The sequence below is a fragment of the Anopheles cruzii genome, chromosome 3 (assembly GCF_943734635.1).
Source record: "Anopheles cruzii chromosome 3, idAnoCruzAS_RS32_06, whole genome shotgun sequence".
Lineage (NCBI taxonomy): Eukaryota > Metazoa > Arthropoda > Insecta > Diptera > Culicidae > Anopheles > Anopheles cruzii.
The window spans coordinates 8,262,213-8,279,931 of NC_069145.1; the positions used below are offsets into that span (position 1 = coordinate 8,262,213).

At 48.9% G+C, this 17,719-nt stretch overlaps 1 protein-coding gene across 1 annotated transcript in view; it reads left to right on the forward strand.

Annotated features, from left to right (window-relative positions):
- Positions 1 to 17,502, forward strand: part of LOC128269757 (uncharacterized protein DDB_G0283357) — a 49,238-nt gene extending 31,736 nt beyond the window's left edge. Inside the window, exons 3-8 of the mRNA XM_053007160.1 lie at positions 5,020 to 5,179; positions 11,980 to 12,041; positions 12,122 to 13,077; positions 13,141 to 13,585; positions 13,663 to 13,823; positions 14,289 to 17,502. Of these exons, the coding sequence (XP_052863120.1) occupies positions 5,020 to 5,179; positions 11,980 to 12,041; positions 12,122 to 13,077; positions 13,141 to 13,585; positions 13,663 to 13,823; positions 14,289 to 16,191 (3,687 nt within the window). The 3' untranslated portion in view covers positions 16,192 to 17,502. The remainder of the gene's footprint in view (positions 1 to 5,019; positions 5,180 to 11,979; positions 12,042 to 12,121; positions 13,078 to 13,140; positions 13,586 to 13,662; positions 13,824 to 14,288) is intronic.
- The last annotated feature ends 217 nt before the right edge of the window (positions 17,503 to 17,719 follow it).

Genomic DNA, 17,719 nt, shown 5'->3' on the forward strand with positions numbered 1-17,719 from the left:
GGATGGGCTTCGGTGGAATTGTGTTCACTTACAGTGCCCGGCCGCCGGAGCTTCGAAATAAACGGATAGGAAGGACTTTGCAGAATAAGAATTACTTTTTCAACTATACTTTGCAATGAGGGTTGATGTGCAAAGCTAGTCTGCGTGAGCGATGGAATTAAGCCAGAATTAAGTTTCATTGAAATGAATCTCTTCTTGCAGCGCTCGGTTCGGATATCAACCATCAGCTCATGTTTCAGATTGCTTTTTGCTCAGAAACTGGATTGTGAGGGCTTTGTAAGGATGCATGATTTCGTTAGCGCTTCGTTTTTTTTTCCTTTTCTTTACTGCTATCTGTTAAACTTAATGGTAATTTTTAAATCGTTTACAATTACAACATTACTCACAGTACACCGTCCATCAGTGTTGAAGAATGGTAGTGAACTATATTCTGCATAATTATATAGCTTCACTGATTACAGCACAACATCTTAGACTCAAATCCTGGCACGGCTTGGACTCGCGTGTGCATTATGCGTGCGTCCACGACTAGGGCTTCCTTACGGTTCGGAATAATAATAATAGATTTTCCTAGGAAACTCCACTGAATGAAAATATTCTTCCCATCCTGGAACTTTGTGGCCAAAGTGAAGCACCGGAACACGCGCCTGCCACACCATAATGCTATTAGAATTGTTTGCGTTTTCTACAAAAACGCTCACGGGGTCGTAGCCTTTTAAGCTCCTTGTTACGGGCAGGTGTTTAAAAATAGCCAAGAGATTGGTTTTGTACCGCAAACCAAGGACAAGCGTTATGTGTGTAGATTTTTAATGCAGAAGAAATACAGAACGCACTAGGCCAATTTTTTCCGGGAAAGTAAAAATTCAGCACAAAGTTCTTTGCGACTTCCGAACGGTTCCCCGCAATCAGTACGATTGTTAATCCTTTGCCCAATAATTTCGTTTTCCCGTGATGCAATGGCAAAAAATGGTCCCTCGAGAGGCGGCAAACTACCGGCTGGACCGTCCCACGCGTTAATTTTAAATCTCATGATCTCATGATGATCGACAACGAACAACGAGCGAGTGCAGTCCGTTCGCCCCTCCGCAAAAGGACGAAATTCTTTCGCATATAAACACTGTATTACTCGCTCCCCACGCGGACCATGTTAGCATACGGGTAGCATATGTATGTATGGTAATCGGGCGAAAAGTGGTTTTATGTTTCCGGTCAGTTTCCCGTGCAAAGTATCCGTCGCCAGCGGGTGGGATATTTGCTTAGGGAATTTGCGCCACACGACGCAGAGGCAATTTTTGGAATCGAATTTAAATAGTGTCTGTGTGTGTGTTTGCATAAAAAATTACTTGCGGTGGGTTGTGCAAATGTAATTTTCCGACCGCCAGCAGACTCAATGGGGTGGCCGTAATTTTAAAACACATCACGGATGTTTGGGATCGCTGCCGCATTAAAGTGTATTGAAGGGAATAAGCGTTTTGTTTAAAGAATGTAATTAATTTACTAATATGATTGTTTTATGGACTATGCTAATTTAAAGGCGTAATTTAATGACGAACACTTTTGCGAATTGTATTGCAATACTTAATCCATCGAAGCACTTCTTAAACGAGCCCGCCTCATCGGTGGCCATCCGAAACCATCATCGTCTTATCGCGTGTTCGATAAATAAGCTTTATCAGGCCTAGCGTGACATCATTGATGGCTTTGCTGTTGCTTCTCCGCGTCGTGAGCCATACAAAAACAGGAGGCTACGAGGCCTTTCGGGTTGGGCCCTTTTTCTCAGTTCTCCCAAAAGGCATATTTTTGCAACAAACAATACGCGGCCTTTTTGGTCGGATAAGTTTTCACTTCCGGTCGTTTTTACTTTCAGCTTGCATTTCGGAGCTACACCGTACGCATCTCCTCCCTGTGGTCCTTTTTTATTATCGCACTTTGTTGGCGAAGGAGTTTTTTGGGGTCGCTTTCCAATGGGTTTTCTCTTGATGGGTTCCCACTGTTCTGGCCCGTGCCATTGCAGTGTTTGGAGAGACAACATGCCAAATGGAGAAACAACAAACACATTCGCCGGAGAGACAAACAGCCTTCGGCGATTCAGCGGGCGGCACAATCGGATTACGCTTCGGAAAGTGGGCCTCCCTTTCGTTCGCAGCACGGCCAACGGAGAGTTATGCTTTTTTTTCTTATTCCTTGAAAACAGAAGTGGCTTCTCCGGCACCCTTTCGGTGTTCCCAACTTTTCCGGCACCGGCAAAGTTGTTCTACACCATCCTCATCATGAGCATCATCTCCGGTGGCATCGTTTGCAAGGTTGAAAGGCTGGCGCCATTTTTTTGCATACTTCCATTGCTTGCTCCTTTTTTCCCCAATTTTTTATCTCCGTGCGTTGTGCGTTTCTCTAACGTTCTTTTACTTATGCAAACCCGAACCATTTCACGTGGCCGGAAAGGTTCGACACGTTTTTAAATTACATTACAAAAGTTATCTCATTAAAAGTTGTTTGATTCCGGGACTGCTAATGGAAATTGGTTGACGTGTTTCTTGACGATATGGAGGCCAATCCATTTGAACCTAGAGAGCTTTGGTACGAACTGTGAATGCCATCGGTTCGTATTCACATGTGAAGGTTCTTTAATTTTCTGCAAACTATAGATTTGCTGCTCTCAATTTTATATCGCTTGCCTTAAAGTTTAGTGTGAATCGAGTGTCTGGTCCCGTTGAAGCCGTCAGCATCCTGGCGGGCAAATGGCAAAGTGTCTACATTTATTAGATTTGTTCGAGGCGGTGTTCTACAATGTTCCTCTGTTCTACAAAACCGTCAGTTCCAGAGCTCCTCCGTACTGTCGGGTGTGGCTAATCGAGTTTATTGCTTCTGTTCCTGGGCTGTGCGCGATTCATGAGATCACCATAGTCTGGTGGCCCATCTAATCCGAGCATCGGCTGCAGCATGGCATGTGAATAACATCAATAAATCATCGAACAATGTAAACATGAGCAGCACCGTTTTCGATACCGGTTCGACGCTCGGCCTTCGTTTACGGCTTCGTTTTCGCGACACAAACAAGCGCCGGTGCAAGCCGTCGTTGCTGTGGAAAGAAAAGGACTATAAGACAATGTGCTTCGATTTGTGGGTTTTAAACAGTATTTTGTTTAACTTTTTAGCTAATCTTCTACGACTTGTTCCCAATCTAATCTTGTCATCCAATACTTCCTTTTATTGGGATTTTTTTCATGGCTAATCGGTTATGTTTTGTATGTTTATTTGTATGTTCTTTTCTCGGTATCATCATCATTGTTTTGTTCTCTTTATTGGTTCTTTAAATGACTTTTTCGTTGCTATTAATGCTTCGCGTTAGACAAAGAATGTTTCATCAACAGTTTGTGTTAAAAGCTAACTGTTATTCGTTTTGCATATCTTTTATTGGCTTTTGACTGTTTTCTCATATTTTTCTTTAATTTACTACCGACGTTTGCAACGTTTTTCAACACTTTTTAAACTACTTTTCATTTTGTGCAAAACTAAACCAACTGCATCCACATGCTTTCAAGGTTTTTCCACTGTCCACGGTTGTCGCGTGGTGAATGCAAAATTTATTTCAACTTCACCGTCGGCTTCGGCATCGGCCACCCATCTGCCGGAACGATGGGCCACGGTGAAAAGCGGAAGTTGTTTGTCGCCACTCCTGAATGTTCCTTCCTTTGGAGGCTTCAAGCACTTCCTCCTCGAGCATCATCCTGGTCGGGCTGCTTTGCATCAGGACATGGAGATTCAAGAAAGTGGCGACGTCAGGCTTTGACGACGATGAAGAAGCGCCCGGCGATCCCGGTGTCGCGTGGTTGGGTGGCGTGGCGTTTGATTGATCGAGAAATCGTGCATTATGACAATTTCCATAATTTGACCGACCGACTGGCATACCAGAAGCGGACAACCGTGACGGCGAAAGTCTCGCCGAGTCTCGGGAGACGCTTGGTCGCTGTTTGATGATGCCCGTCGAGACGAGACACTGATACCGGCGGTTAACATGACTACCTTTTTCGGGGAGTTATTTATGCAAAGAAATTGATCTTTTCAGCGCAGGTTTAAAGGTTCGGCAAGTTTTGCGATGCAAAAGTCGTGTCTGCGTGTTTAACAATGTTGATTGAACACTAAACGGTTACCGTCGAACGGTTAAGGGGATGTTTTTAAAATGCAAACCAAATAAGGTTAATAGGATTTCAAAAGAATGATGTAAAAACACCATCGGAGGCTTGAAACGGTTTGCACATTAGCTTTCGTCAGCAACCGGAAACATCTCAGCCGAGCGTGGCTTGAGTTTTATCGTCACGATTTTGATTTCATCATCCGCTTTTCGCAGCATCGTGCACACAGCATCTTCCAAGATGCCGGAGTGTAAAATATTGGAACGGGCCACATGCGGCGCTTGCCACTGAACCTTCCGCTGACCTGCTCGAGGCCTTCGGCGATGACGCCCATTAGTATCGATTTTAATGTCGTTGGTAATTGTGGCTGACGTTTGTTGGGTGCACGTTTCGATTGCGCGCTGGCCTTTGGCCCCTTCTTCTTGGCCGATCCGACGGGGCGATAGCGGCCGCAAAAGCGAACCCTTGCTCGGTACGCCGTGAGGAGATGATGATGATGTTGAAGCGGCATGTTTAGATGCTCATTACAGCGCGTAGTCTGTACCACGCGCGTGCTCATTACCGCCGCGTTGTGCAACATCCAGAAGACGAGCTCAGAACACCGGCATCTTGAGTCTCTCGGCAGACGTGCCGGCTGCCCATGTCCTGCTAGTCCGTCGCAAGCGGTATTGCTTAAGCCCGTTTTTTGCGCAAATCGCTTGCAAGCCACAATGGCTACATAAACATTGTAGTTTTATGAGCACTCGACGCTCCGAGTCGCCATTCGAGTATCGTTTCTTCCCGCATTAAAGACTAATTGGGCACATTTATTTTCCATAACGCTGAGCACACAAAATAAAACAAAAAAAAACTGTTATATTAATGTAAATTTCCGTACCTTTCGCAGAACATTCTGGACAAGTTCAATCCCGGAGCCCGACAGCTGATCGGTGCCGGCAAGGCGTACCTGAAGGCCCTCCACGGGGCGTCCGCAGCGTCGAACCTCTTCAATGAAGCCCTGGCCAAGATTGCCGTCAATGCGCAGCAGGGCGGAACCATCGATATTGGTAAGCCGTACCATAAACCTCTCGAGCTGCAACGCTCTGGCGAGTTAATGTTTACTTTACCAGCGGTCTTATTCTTCGATAAATTGCGCCATTCGCGCGAGGTCCACCGATCGGGTGATCGGGTTTTATTCGTCGTCACTCGAAGCGTTGATGAAATGTAAACGATCGTTTACGGGCGCCGAAGCGGGGCTCGACAGAGTAATTGTAGGTCCACGATGGCGATCGAGAAAAAAATAAATCCCACACACACACTCTCGTGCGACCGAGGAGCCTAGTCGCCTCGATAAACACCCTCGAGCCGCGGCCAAGTTCAAGAAATAGTAAATATCAACCGTTCAAGGCATTGTGCACATGTCGGATGGAGCCATGGAGAGCCCGTTTTCACGCGCGATCGTGTCCTTGCCCGGACCACCGGAGGACCACGGTCGTGGTTTTGCTTTTCTCGGGATGTTTTTGCTGCACTTCGAACACCGCGAAAATGGGTTAAAAGATGGTTAGTCTCGTTTTACAGGCTACACGGAGCTGAGAAATATGTTGAACTTTTCACACTGGCATTTAAAACCATTCTATCTTTAGAAGGATGTTTTATTGCTGAAATTAGCAATGCAAATTTAAATGGTCGTTTCGTTCCAACGTGTTTTTCCGAACCTGTTTTCTGCTCCAATTTTAAACTTTTCTGGTTGATTTCTATCTCAAAATGGCCTTCTACGTGTAATTTTTTTAAATCAATTGCAAAATTTCATCATGAACGGTACAATATGTTCACACAGGCTTATTATTAAAATTTGTGCTGTAAGTGGGAAGATGTTTTATTGTGTTAAAATTATACCCCACCAACTTTGCATATCGAAGTTCAGCTCTTAAGCTCCGATATGAGACTCAAGCTTCAATCATTATTGTATTGTACAGTTCTTAACATATTTTAAGTTTACTTTTGAACTGCCACACTTCCAAAGACTTTATGGAATTTATAATGTTGCACTAACGTTGATCTCCAGCGCCTTCGACCTAAAGCCCTTCCTTCACGCCAAGCAACTAATAATTTGTTTACATCCGCTACAACTCGATCAACGTCAAGTGTTTGCCTCTTAATGAGCATCTGTTGCACACTTCAAGTCTCTTGAAAGATGCAACATCAGCCGCTTTCGGCGACCAACTCAACTAAAGCGGATACAGAGCACGAGCAAACGTCGAAAGCATTTCCGGACCCTCGTGGCCGGCTCGTGGCGTTTGAATATCGGGTCATGGGGACCACGAATGCTCTCAAACCGCCACCGCCACCACCGACGGAAGCCTAACTTAGGCATAAAGCGCTGCTGGCAGGGTTTTGCTAGCCGCGAGGCTGGCCTTAAACCAGTCCGGTGGACTTCTTGCTCACCAATCTGCCCCCCGCTAGGGTGCATTCCCGACGCAGGCCGATCATGCTGAGGGCGTCCTTGCGTGGCGTGACATCGAAAAGCACTACAACGACAACGAGACCTCCTGAAGGGACGGGACTCAAATGAAGCGAACAACTCTACAAAATGTGGCCGCTGACGATGAGTGTCGGCGCTATTCGACGACAAAAATACGCCGGATGACTGCCGATATTTGTTGGATCATAAAAAAGTGGCTGGCCCGCTGGCTGGCGGTAGGAGTGCTGCGTACCGTAATTGATTGCATTCAGCCAGCCAGCCAGCCAGCCAGTCAGTGAAGACACGGGCTTCGTGACTTCTTTTCCGACACGTTGACGTGCACTTGGTTTCGTCGCAAACGCAGCCAAACAGAATTATGCTGCAAATTAATCGAATGAAAATAAGCACCAGCACTCAGCGAATCACGGGGTCCTCCGAGACCGGGCAATTTCATCCATCTTGCTGGTGGTGTGCCGCCGATTCAATGGCGCTTCTGATTGAAAAGCCCGGGCCGGGAAAATTGAGTTCATCAGTAAATGAGCTTAAACGAAAGCCAGCCATCGTGGAACGGTTCCAAGCCAGCTCAACGACAGTCTGTCTGTCGGTCGAGCCGAAACGTTGCAAGTTTTTCCTTTTCCCCAAACCGATAACATTCAGAGACCATAAATCACGCCTTATCAGTGGCAGAGATTTTTCAAGTACGGCCCACTGCGATCGCCAACCAGCAGACCGTATAATGCCCAGAAGAACTATGGCCCCACCGCTCTGCGCTCTGCTTGATGGCCTGCATATAATTGAAATAACCAAAAATAAATAAAATAAAACCGAAAGGACCTTCCCCGGGACCGGGGGCTCAGTTATTTCAAGTGGAAGAGCTACTCCGATGCCCTTTTATCATGCCCGGTGCAATCGGAAATTGAATCTACCTTTCGATTCTGCCGGCTGATCAAATGGAAAATCCAATGAAAACTCTCACACGAGGACTCGGAGGTCTCCCGAAGGAGCCACAGCTTTCCAGCTTTCCGACGTTTCCGCACAGCTTCCGTTATCTTGCGATTTGGCTACCGATACCGATGCCTGTGTCGAAGAAAAATGGAGTGAAAATTATTTTCTTGCTCCCGTTCGATCCCGTCCTGGGTGAAGTTCCGGTCGGGCTGGCACCGGTAGGTGAAAATTGCAGATTAAATCTCAGCACTTGCACTCTACGAGTGCAACATGCACCGTGCATGCTGGATGCAGATTGGAAGGCACTTTCAGTATTTTCAACTTCCTAAAATGTATTCATCCGATGCTGCAAGTGAAGCGAAGCTCACATCAATATTCAATATTATGCTCTTGGAAAAAGAAAATATATTAAGATGCATGTTTTATCTGGCCCTCTTCTGCTTGCACACATATTAATCTGCGTGAGTGCAACTAAATTGTGCCCTGTGGTCGTAAAAGGACTCGCAGTCCGCCCGGTTGGCGTTCCGAGTTTGCACTGCGTGTTTTAATTAAGAAGTGAATTAATATAATTACCGTAGGATATACGGGGTGTGTTCGGGTTTGAAGGCACACCAGAGCCGCGAGCTTCATTAGCGCAGGGCCCGATTCATTTGTTACTATCCTGCTACAAACATACCGCTGTCAGCAGCAGCAGCAGCAGCGTAGGGCCTGTTAATGACACAACTTATGATTTCATTAATTTGCTTCTCCCAGAGCAGCCAGCCACCGGCAGACGCAACGATTATCTCACCGACCCTCTCCGGGGATGGTGCGTGTTATTTTCGCATCTTATCACATTGCGTGTCACAGCATCTTGAAGATGGTAATTTGTAGCCTGTCATTAGCGTGAAGGCGAAGTCATAATTTACTCCCCATATCCTGGGATGGCAGGCGCTCTTCCTCATCGCTTCCGGAGCGTGCGGATTCGATACACTATCAGCTTTATCGATAGGAACACAGAGTGCTGCCTGCCCGGGTACCAATTAGCACGCGGTGAGGTCGGTTTCCGGAAGTCCGTGGCCGTGGACCGACTTTTTCTCGCCCCGGGCAGGACATTCCGGGCGCATTTGCCGGCCCTGCGTTCGGGTGGCCAAGATGCGGACGAACAGCAGCAGCAGCAGCACAATCCAATCACTGTCCAATTACTGTCAACCGATAACCGGGGAGCGAAAGTGAGCCCGTTAACTAGCCCCAGCCCCGGGTCCCCGGCAACCGGGACGTGCCCGTCACGAGCCACAAACCGCGTACGGTTTCGTGAGGTTGTGAAGTTTACCAGGTAGCGAAAGTGATGACGTCCGCAATGCTGTTCTCGTTGCTCACGGATAAAATGGGAAATTGCATCGCGCGCGCACTCAGTGAACTGCAACAGCGCGGATGCAGTTTATGCATCCTCCGTTGTTTTTTTCGCAGGATCGCCCGTGTTTTTCTTCGCACACAATTTGCACAATCTTCTGTGGCACGTCCCGGCAGCAACAAAACTGGCCAGTTTCAAGCCGGGGAACGGATCTCCCGATAAAGGTCGGCGCCCGGTGTGTGTGTGTGTGTGACCATCGAATGCAAATCGCGATCGTAAGCGCAAACCGCGCGATTTTATTTCATTTTTTCTCTATGTTTCCCTTTCCGGTGGTTTCATAAAAATGCAAACCACGTGCCGGTCGCTGCATCGCCGCACGCGAAGCCGAACGAATGCACAAGGATGCACTTTTTTGTGACGGTGCTGCTCTCTCTCTCTCTCTCTCTCTATCGCTCCATCAGCCTGTGTTCACTTTCCAATTCAGAAACTGCCTATTTGCGTTTGCCGAGTGCGGCCTCGCGGCGAGAAAAACGGTGGAAATTTGGTATTCATTTCCCGGACGTGCCGGTGAACCTTTTCCCGGTTTATGATATGGTTCGAAGGGTTCCTTTTTTTTGCGCGCGGAGTGCACGTTTCTTCTCGAGAAAAACAGACGACCGAAACGCTGGCAGTTTTAGTTGTGGGCCAATTTTCGTGTTTTTTTCTCCCGCTGTACGCTGTATAATATTTATGCCACGGGCTTTTTTGGGGTTTAATATTATTCGATAAACAAGTTGAGCGGAGGACTGCGTTTGGGTGTGTTTCGGGACTCTATGTGCATCATATGGTTCACTGGAGCATGCTGGAGCATAGTTGCATTTGGGAGTTGCACACTGATTCATAATTAATTCCTTCTTCTTTCTCGCCGTGTTACGTTCTTCTTCCGTTCGCTGTGCTCACGGTAGAGTTACTGAACTGGATCTTAATCGATGTTCTTTGGTTGAGATTACTTATGGATTACTGATCGATTGGCCTAAAGTAATATAGGATGGTAGACTCATGCGGAAAAGAGCTTCCTTATCGAACTGGTATGTTTACATGTAAACTAAAACCGTATAGATAAAAAGGATCAGATATCATGAAAGTACGGACATGCCAAAAAAAGGAAAACATATTTAAAATTCAATTGGACTAACGTAAAAATGCGTGTCATTTACAAGATAATGTACAAAGCAAAGCTTAAGCGGTACAGTTTTAAAACGAAACCAGAACAATATAGGATCAAAGCGTTTGAATTCGAAGCTTAAGTTTGAATATTTCTACAACAATGCACCGAAATTTCGTTCGGTTTCCGTTTCATTCGATACAATACCGTCTGGTGAACTCAATTTTTTATACTTCCTCATCATCCACCGGCTGAATTTTGTGATGTATGTGACTACCACCATTCGGCATGAATCGTCTCATAATCCTGTTTGCCATAAACCGATAAATCCCGGACCAAACATTATCATTTCACAACGCAGCGTCATCCCGTCGCATGGAAATCCGGTGCCCGGTGAGGCGCCTCCGTCCAAAAGGGTGCACAGTTTCGCTCGACAGCAAAAGGTCCTTCGTATAATTTTTTTTTTGCAGTTTTGAAGCAGTTGAGTAATTAAAATTGAATAGCTCTTCGCGAATGATTTATGAACCACCAACGCCAGCGCACACGGGCCCGCCGATGAAGTCCCACTGGCCACCGAGTCCCGCTGGATGACTCTTTGAAGTTTAATTAAATTTTTCATTTATTGCTATTTAACATACCCCACCCGGGAGAAGGGGTCCAGTTTTATCGTCCGACAGCAAAATAAGAAGGAAAAAGCACCGGCCAAAAGCTGGCTGGCCTGGTCGGAAGTGGTATACAAAAAAAATAATGCATACGGCGCAAGAAGTGGCTTGAAACAAAACAAAAAATTGGGAACCAGAATAAATCCTCGCCGCTGGTAATGATAATGATGATGCAAATTGCTCGATATTCACTTGTTTTCAGTCCCATATGTAGGGCCCAACGAAATGATGCGTTTTTCGTCCCGCTCCCTTGCTTCCAGGGACACACATTCCTTCCGATATGTCGGGCTGCTTGTGAGCCCTCGGCCCTCCAGTGACGGGCTTGCGTGCAGTATGGGGTCATTAATTTTATTTATTTTACCCGCAAGTGCGCGCTTGTCACACCGAAAGTAAATGATGCTTCACGCTGACCGGAACTCATATCACCTGCAGCGGCACGGTCATTGATGTTTCGATAAAGGGCCGAAAAAAGAATAAATAAGAACCACCAACCAGGTCTTGTCGTGGTACGATAAATTGAAATAAATTGATCTGCTGACGTGGCCGCCGCCGCCACCGGGGTCAAGCAGCGGATCGTTAGGTGCTGAGAAGGGAGTGCGATGGAAATTAATTGTTCTGAAAACAAATATTTTTTTCCGCAATGGTCGGAACAGCGTCGAACAGAAATGGTGGACATAGTTTGGTCTGTTCAGGGTTTCAGACTGGCTCTATCGTAGTTTTGTTGAAGTGGTTCGTTCGAGTAATTACTTCAAACACTACGAGCTGTTTATTTAATATTTACCCATTAAACACACAACAATCTGTTTGAATTAACATCATGATAGTCCTTATTGCTGACACTTGTATGATTGGATTTGAGATTGGAAAAGTTAAAGTACTGGAAATACTAATCACTTCCAGCAGCTTCGGCTGGGGGCCACTCCTTAGCTTCAAATACTTTCAAATTTGCATTGGTCCCATTCCAATGACCGTTTAAATTACAATCAACCCGGAAGCAGCCCGAGGTATGCAACCTGCTGTCGACCTACGATAACTTTACAAGAACCTCTCTCGCCAGGAGCGCCAGCGTGACAAATAGGTGAACAGAAATTACCACCTCCGGAGGGCCGTTCCCACTTTCATTTCCATAAATCAACATTCCACCTCGTGGCTGCTCGTCCAGGGCCCTACAATTAATCCGCTCGGTGGCCAGCAGCGTAGTAGTTGTTGTTAACCTTCCATCGTGCGGGGAACCTTCGCGTATAGAGTAGAACACACTCCTTGGCACCAGTGCAACACGCCTTTCACACACCTTTCTCTCTCTCTCTCTCTGTCTTGGGCAGGTTCCGCCTTGATGAACATCGTCGGCGTGTACAAAGAGATCCAGGACCAGCACATGAACATCGTAGGTTGATTGCGCCGTCGGCGGACAGCATTCAGTTTTCGGTCTGTTCGATTTCTTTAACCGATCTCGCTCCATTGCAGCTGAAAGCCTTCTACGTGGATCTGCTGGTGCCGCTCGAGACGAACCTGGAAAAGGACACCAAGGTGGTGCAGTTCGAGCAGAAGAAGTTTCTCCAGCAGCACAAGATGCGCTCGGACAGCTACAGCAAGGCGGCCGGCACGATGAAGAAGTACCGGAAGAAGAACTCGAAGAACACGCCCAAGGAGGCGGAGAAGGAGATCAAGAGCATCCAGGCGTTCGAGGAGGAGAAACACAAGCTGGACCAGTTCTGCGAGCACAGCCTCAAGAACGCGATGACGCAGGAGCGGCGCCGATACGGGTTCGTGCTCGAGCGCCAGTGCTCGCTGGCCAAGCACTGGATGGCGTACCACCACTCCGGGCACGTGATCATCGAGAAGTCGCTGGAACACTGGAACGATGTGGCCGCAACGCGTGAATTTTTGCCCCCGAACGTCGAGAACATGTTCAGCGCCAAGCAGGCACTGCGGGACGTCGAGGACGAGGACGACGACGAGGACCGGGAGTCGATCGCTTCGCAGCTCCGCAAAACACGCTCGATCGACGCGTCCTGCCTCGATATGCGCTCGCTGGCGGACGTGGCCAACAGTACCCTGCAGATGCCGCGCGCCAAGTCGGAGTTTAATCTGAACAACAACCACGGCCCGATGGCCGGGAATGGCATGATGATGGCGGGGGGTGGTGGCGCAGGCCACCATCACAACCACACTGCGATGATGTTGATGGCCAGTGGGGGCAGCGGCAAACCGGACATTTCACACTGGGAGCGACCGACGGTGAAGGCCCTGTACGCGTACCTGTCGTCGGGCGAGAATCAGCTCAGCTTCCTGGAGGGCGACCGTATCGCGCTGGTCGGTGACCGGGCCAAGGGCTGGCAGTTTGGTGAGAACCTGAGGACACAGAAGTTTGGCTGGTTCCCGATTGCATACGCCGAAACCGAGCGGGACGACAAGGAAAGGTGAGTCGCTGAGTCGGTGCTCGAGTGGTGGTGTGAAATATTTCAAATTCTGTGTCATTTTAGCATCAGCGAATGGGTAAAGGCTCCGCCGAGCGATGCCGATATCGAGATCACACCGGACACTTCGCTCGAGAGCACGCTGGTCGATGACAGCCTGTCGAAGATGAGCACCTCGTACCACGGTGGCGGCGGCGGCGGAGAGGACGGATCACCGACGCGCATGTTCGGGGACACGATCCAGTACCGGCAGTCGAAGCAATTCCGGCGACTGTCACGCGGCGAGAAGCCACCGAAACCGGGGCCGCCGCCCCAGTTGCCGGCTCCCGTGCCGACGCCCGTGGTACCGAACAGCTACAATGGAACCAAGCAGCGCCACGATGGACCAGCGGGACCCAGTGGTGTGTCGGGAGGAGGGATTCCGCAGTCGAACAGCTTCTCTTCGGCCGGAGCACCACCGATGGCGGACAAGCGTAAATCCGGCTCGGCCACGATGAACTTCAGCAAACCAGTAAGATGATCCGCTCTTTAGCTTCAGACGTCGACTCCAAACTGATCCGATCCGATCTTCTTCCTCTCGTCAAGCAGCCGCAATCGAGCAGCAATCAAAAACCGAAAGCATCCCGCAACGGAATGGCCAGTGCCTCGCTACACAGTAGCAACGACAGTGGGTTCTCGAACGAACCACAGCCGCAACCCGAAGCCGATCTGTACTCCGACGAGGAACCGGTCAACCGAGTGCCGATCAGGTATGTCTGCACCGCCTTACCGCTAGGATACTGGATGGGTGGTCAAGGAGCAAGTAATCTGCATTTCGTTCACGCTCACTAACTCGATGGAACTGGCTTTCGATGGGATGGTTGCACTAAAAGCGAATGGTTTGAACTAACGCGCTAATTTTAAAAACTAACGGCTAATACGGTCTGGGTGATAGTGGTGAATCCTTCCAATGTTAGTTTCCTCGAATGGTTATACTGTCAATTTTGTACTAATGAAAAGTGTGACTGGAAGTGATCACTCACACTGGAGTTGGTGTGCTAACTCCACACTTTCTGGTGTAGAGGATCTTGCTGAAAACACCCCTCGGGCTGCGGATGGTGGCAGTGCACTAAAATTGTATTAAAGCAAAATGGCTCACCGGACATTAGTTGGTATAGAACTTAGTTCCTGTTCGAAACCATTACATCACCCCTAAAATCAACTCATCGTAACAGATCGGCCCGCTCGGAGAAGAACCTGCTGAACGATCACCCGATGGGCCGCTCGAACGGTGGTCCGTCGTCCCGGTACGACGAGGACGACCTGTATGGCACGATCGTACCGCCTCGGCCCCGCCAGCACAGTCAGATGATGATGCGCCAGGCCAACAGCTACGGGAACATTGCCGAGCCGAGCCAGTCCGGAACGCTGGAGTACGGGTACCGTTCGCGGACCCGGCTCTCGGACGGCAGCAACGGTGCCCAGGCCAACCAGAGCGACTCGCAAAAGATCAAGCGCACCAAGTCGTTCTGGAAGTTCTCTAAATCCGAGGACCACATCCTCGAGGGGATGGCCATGTGGAAGCACAACGACATCATACCGACGGGGCGCGAGAAACGCGAGATGGAAAAGAAGGAGGCCACGCTGAAGCGCAACATGCGCAAAAAGGAACAGCTCGAAAAGCAGAAGCAAAAGGAAATGGTCGCCGCCAAAGTGGAGGAGGAACAGCAGCAACAGCAACAGCAGCAACAGACGCAACGTCGTAAGGATCGTGGAAACCCGCCGAACCCGGGGTTGATGGACGGTGGCAGCAACAGCAACACGCTGGTACGCTCCGGCAACAACCGTGAGTCACGGGAGCGCGATCGGGAGCAGGGTGCGCCGATGATGCGCGAACGACCGCACAGCATTGCGATGATGCCGGAGCAGGAAAAGTTCCCGATCACCAAGTCCGACATCGACAAGCGCATCTCGAAGATCGATCAGGAGTTCCACCAGCAGAAAAAGTCGAGCCGGGCGGGTGAACCAGACTCGCGGAAGCCGTCGAAGGCGGGCGGAAAGGGTAACGATACGAACAACAACAGCAACCACAATCGTCACAGTTACGCCGGCGATCGGGATCACATGCACCATCAGCACCACCACCAGCAGCAGAGCCACCAGCGACAGGACGAGCAGGCGATCTACGGTGACTCGGCGATGATGGCGGTGAGTGGTAAGGGCACCAAGGACAAGTACCGCACGGCGGAGCGTGAGACGAGCGCGAAGAATCGCAACAACGATGCGCTGAACAAGTACTACCAGGACCAAACGTTCGACGACTTCTCGATCATCCCGAGCGACTCGATCATGATGCAGGATACGAGCTTCTACGACGACGACGGCATGATGGACGATATGATGCTGATGAAGACGGTGCGCCGGAAGGAGATCCTGAAGCAGTACTACTCGAGCGGTACCGATACGGAGCGCAACTCGTCCAGCTCGGATCCGTACGATTGTATCGTCGTGGACGATCATCTGGTGGCGACCGGTGGCGAGATGATGATGATGCGTCGTGGCGGTGGTGGTGGCGAAGGTGGTAAGAGCCGTGGGGACCGGAAGCCGCATGGTGGTGCCACTGACGGTGGTATGATGCGTCGGGTGACGGGCGATAAAAAGGGAGCGACGGGTGCGGATGATAAGATGAGCTTTTCCACGTTCCGTGGGGCGGCGTCCGGAGGTAACGAGGGTGGACGAATGGGAAGGCACGGTGGTGATGATGATGACGATGACGACACGATGATGGCCACGATGACGCTGGATGATGAGCTGATGGAGGATGAACCGCGCCAACAGATGATGACTCGTGATCGGCGATCGAAGGCCTCGAAGCTGAACGGAGCCAACGGTGGACAGTCCGGGCTGGGGGAGTCAGAGCAGGAGTCGCGCATCAGTGCCAAGGTGCAGAACAACGGACAGCAACATCACCAGCAGCAGCAGCAACACCAGCAGCACCAGCACCAGCAGCATCAGCACCAACAGCAGCACCAGCAAAAGCGCAAGTCCACCAAATCGATCGCCTCGGACGGGAAGGCGTACGGGCCGTGGTACGACCTCTGGGGCACGGACAGCTCCGTGCACAATCAGAAGCTGTAGGGGACGCGGCCCCGCGAACGGGTTAATCAATCTTTATCGCCGGCGTAAAGATTGCTTTCAGCCGCACACGGGAACACTCCATAATCACAAAGTGCTAACACCTTCACCGGACATAACCTCACCCCTAGACGCAGTAGCGGCGCACTTTGCGCTCCTCACAACAACGCAGTGTTGTGGACCAAAACGTTCACCAAAACCCAAATGACCCCGTAGGATTAACGCACGCTCGTGTTCTCCCATCCCAACAGAGCATCAACCAACCCAAATGCACAGTTTTGGCCGCAGCCTCACAGCGCGAGCGGCAACGGCTGATCGCAAAAGCCGCGGAAATGATTACCACGATTGAGCAACCGATTCCCAAAATACCGCAAATTGCTGTAGGATAGCTTCTAGCGTTTATTTAATTGTTTCGTTTTGAATGAATGATGTAGTTTTGTTCCGTGATCGGTCCGAATCGAAGAACATTCCGTACACATTCCCCGTTAGACGTTACGGATTACCCTGTTACTCGGTTATATAACCGCTATTTGTTTCGTTTTCTTATTATCAAATTTTATTTCTGGTTACGGGATGCATTATGCAGTGTTATGCGCTATTGTGTTTTTCGTTTGTCTACACGCTTTCTTCTAACTTCACCGTAACACTTCCGCGAGCCGAACGGTGGAGCCAAGTTTCCGGAGAACCACCGAACCGGTTCCGGTTTCTTGTAGTCAGTATTGGTTTGATGGAAGCAAGCAGCAAGGTGTACGTCGAGCGAGGAGACCGAGGTCCAATGAGACACAAATGAGTTACATTTCATTAAACAATAGCATTAGTTTATACTGCAAACAGAAGTTAATGTGCCAATAGTGTGCGAATTGTTCGCAGTCGCGATGCGTGGAGAGAGTGACGATGACGGGAGGATGAAGAGAGAATAGGCTTAAGAATACCTCATGTAATACAAGTTTCAAAATTTGTAAGACACCATCGAAACGACCATTTTATGTACAGCTGCAACGATGATTCATTTGCAAATCGCCGCACAAATGCGTTTGAGATGTGCAAAAATCTGTAAGGTTATCCGACGGCAGTCCGGCCAATCATTCCAGAAAAAATAATATCGATAATCTTTAGACTGTACGTTCGTAGTGGTAAAACCCATGTATTACACATAGTCATCATGTTGTAACAATTGTTCGTGTTAATTTAATACAGACAAAAGAAGGCACCGGCAGATGCGCATTGTGCGCGGCGTTGGTTTTTGAAGGAGTTGTGTGTTTGTATGATTGTACCATTTCTTAACGTCAATAAAGTTATGCTAGTGACAAGTGGTTTCGTGTTCTATGATAAGGTTGTATCCTTTTAGGTGGTTTTTTTATGTTTCCCTAATTTCTTCCCTTAAAATGAAACAAACTGCACTGATTATTTCGGGTCACTGATGTTGAATGTAATTTCGAAAGCCTAGTTTCGTAAAAGAACGAAAGACGTTAGCGGAAAACCCGCCGATTGTCTCCATCCGATCGGAAAAGCTTAACTGCCAATTTGCGTT